At 45.9% G+C, this 3,258-nt stretch overlaps 1 protein-coding gene across 2 annotated transcripts in view; it reads left to right on the top strand.

Moving 5' to 3' along the window:
* Positions 1-2,685: 2,685 nt before the first annotated feature.
* RAB6A (RAB6A, member RAS oncogene family) overlaps positions 2,686-3,258 on the top strand; it is a 95,712-nt gene continuing 95,139 nt past the window's right edge. The window contains exon 1 of one of the 2 annotated variants that reach the window (XM_019975197.2): positions 2,686-3,252. In XM_019975197.2, the coding sequence (XP_019830756.1) occupies positions 3,183-3,252 (70 nt within the window). In that variant the 5' untranslated portion in view covers positions 2,686-3,182. The remainder of the gene's footprint in view (positions 3,253-3,258) is intronic. The other variant, XM_019975196.2, reaches the window with a different exon arrangement.

Here is a 3,258-nt window from a genome sequence, read left to right as displayed (position 1 = left end):
GAGAAGGTTTTTTAGAACTTTTTAAAGGTAATTTTAAAGAATGAGAGGAATTGGGAAGAGGAAGGAAGGTGTTCAAGATAAGGAGAAATCATAGAGGTGAAAGTGTTGGGGAAAGCACCCTTGAAAAAGGCCCCTTTAATTCCTTCTTCTCCCAAGTAATTTCTCCATTTGATGAATGGAGTTGCATAGTACACAATATGCAACTTTTAGACCATAAGATCTCTAAAGATAAAACATATTACTTACACAGAGCACTTGATATATATGAATTTAGCTTCAGAAGAGAATGAGACTGTCTATGTGTCAATGCAAAATGCCAAGTTAAAACATTAAAAACATTTGAGGTAAGAGATGCCTATGTAATATCGCTCTTTAGAATGGTAGGAATAGTCACACCCACCCAGGTGATTACAGAGATCAAAGCATCAGGGAAGAATTGATTCATAAAGTTCTGGAGGAAGCACAAAATAATTATAGTTCCAATCCTCAGATGTTCCTTTAAAGGTTATTTTAGGAAACATAATGAAGACCTGGTACACATCAGAAAGAAAAAATCGCCACTCATTTTTGTTTGCAGAGTTTTTGTACTTGGTATTAGCTACTCTTTTTGTGTACTAAGGTTCTGGGTTACTGGTGGGGAGGGCCTTAGCAGACCTGACAAATTACTTTTAAAATCAAATATTAAAAAAGAAAAATCAAAGTTGTGTCCATGTCACGACTGAGGTTTTTACCATTTCATTTTAGATGTGTGTTCTAAAATCTTTCTGCTGCTTGGTTGACAGGAACTAGACAGAAGTAAATTTTGATGGAGAAGGAGATTCGAGGATATATCTGTTGTCTTGATAGGCCAGAATAGATGAAGATGTAAGAATCTCTTTTCCTCCCCTCAATTTATCCTAGTTCATTCAGCAATTCATCCCTGGGTTTGAGAAGGCAATTGTTTGATCCTGTCATTTCTATAGCTAAGTAAATAACCCTCAAATAATGAGAAAATGTACATAAATGTGTTTTGTGAATGGTATGGCTCTATACACAAATTTAATAACTTATTTTTTATTATTAACTTGGAAGTATTTTTGATACCAGTTTTCAAGTGTCTTTTTCAAGGGCAAGGATTACTTTTTCATATGCTGTCCTATAGTATGGTGAGTTGTGACTGAACTATGGTAAAGGGTTGATGCCAAATTCTCTAATTTGACAAGTCGTTTATTTGGTAATTCTTAACATTTATTTATCTTTTATTAATAGACTTTATTTTTTTAAAGTTTTAGATTTACAGAAAAATTGAGTAGAAAGTACAGGAAATCCCCATATGCCTCTCCTTACCCCCAGTTTCCTCTATTACCCTGATTAGTATGTTTGTTATAATTAATACACGAATATTGTTACATTGTAATTAACTAAAATCCATATATATTCAGATTTCCTTAGTTTTTGCCCAATGTCCTTTCTCTGTTCCAGGATTCCATTCAGCCTTAACAGTTTAGTTATCATGTTAGTTGTTAGTTGTATTCACATTACTCTTAGTTGTCACATCTTCTTGAGCTCCTCTTGAGTGTGACATTAGTTTTGGGGGATCATCTTCATTTTGGGGGTCATGAACTGGGTTGAAAGTTATGGACTCTCTTCACAGAAAAATAAGCAAGCTGTAGATGGCTAATTTAAGGGAGGTCTACCCACAGCAGATTCGGAAACCCTGCTTTAGAAGAAACGGATGATCCTTAGAATATCCATTTCCCCACATCAGGGCCATGCTCTACCTGCAATTTGCTGTGTGACCTTTCTGCAAACCCATTTCCTACATGAGCCTCAGTTACACCAGCTGTGAAATGGGGGATTTGGTTTACCTGATATCTAAATCCTTTTCTATCACAGTAGAAAGTGGGGTCACCTAGAGCTGTCCACATCTGAGCAACAAAGATTGGTAACAGAAGACCATAACAGGTCACGCAAAGAAAGTGAATAGGCTTATCAACAAGGAGTTGTGGAGGTTCAATGGGGGAAAAGACAAAACCTGGGTTCCACTTTATGACTGTGGGTTTTGTAAGTCATTTCCTTCCCATGAGCTTCTGTTTCTTCATCTGCAAAAAATATGAAAGCCCTGCTTCTGGTAGTTATGAAACTCCTTGGAGCAACAGCGGAGAACGTACCAAGAAGGGTATCATGTGAAGAATTATAAGAAAGAAAATGGAGAAAGTGGGTGAAAGGCGGATGTGAGGAATGAGAAGCAAGGTTGAGGGCTCAGGAAAGAGGAACCATCTGCACACCTAAGGCCTTCCGACTTCACCTGCACTTGTCTGGGTCAATTCCATCTCCTTTCCGGCCCCGCCTCCGCCCCAATTCTCTCCCCTCCCCTCAGGCTGCGACTGGCCACACTTCGCATGGCCGCCACGCTCAGCCGCTTTCCACCACGCGAAGGTGGCGCGCGCGCTCTGGGGCCGCCACCTCACTCCTATCTCTGCCTGCCCTTGACCTCTTTCGATTGGTTCATCCAGTAACTGACGTAAATGCTCCCTATTCCACCTCCAACAGTTCCTCCAGCCTCCGCCCCACCACCTCCCTGCATCTCCTCAAGCCAGTGGAAACCTAACCACCCCTGATCTCCGCTGAGCGGGCGGAGCCGGGAAAGCAGGCTGAACCAGGAAGGCGCAGTCTGTGGCGCGCACGCGCACGCACGCACGCACGCCGGGGCTGGCGGGGCGGCAGGCTCGCGCCCGGGTTCGCCCCGCGCCGCGCCACAGGCTCGCGCACTCAGCAGGTTGGGCTGCGGCGGCGGCAGCTGTGGAGCTGAAGCGCTGCGTGTGAGAGGTCCCAAACGCTTCTGCGGCTCCCACTCCGCCACCCTCACCTCAGTTTCGGTGCCGGGTGCTGAGAGGGGAAAGGCTCTAGCCTTGGGATCCCCCCACCCCTAGCACGCCCCTGGCTGCTTCCGACACCGCCTTCATTCCCTTTCTAGCTGCGGGCCTCGCTAGGTGCTAGGCGACTCCGAGGGGAGGCGACGGCGACGGCTGCCTGTCTGTGTAGAGGAGCCCTGCTCTCCAGCCTTGCTCCGCCGCCGGGCCCTGCAGGGGCCGAGATAGCTCGGCGCCGGCCCTTCCTCTAGCTTCTTCGTTAACCGGTTGGAGCAGCGTCGGTCCGGGAGGTCTCTGGGCTGAGGCGGCGGCAGCTTCTCCGGCTCCATCATGTCCGCGGGCGGAGACTTCGGGAATCCGCTGAGGAAATTCAAGCTGGTGTTCCTGGGGGAGCAGAGCGGTGAGT

This window comes from Bos indicus, chromosome 15 (assembly GCF_029378745.1).
Source record: "Bos indicus isolate NIAB-ARS_2022 breed Sahiwal x Tharparkar chromosome 15, NIAB-ARS_B.indTharparkar_mat_pri_1.0, whole genome shotgun sequence".
Lineage (NCBI taxonomy): Eukaryota > Metazoa > Chordata > Mammalia > Artiodactyla > Bovidae > Bos > Bos indicus.
Note: the sequence above shows the minus strand (reverse complement) of the source record. Positions and strands in the feature narration are given on the sequence as shown.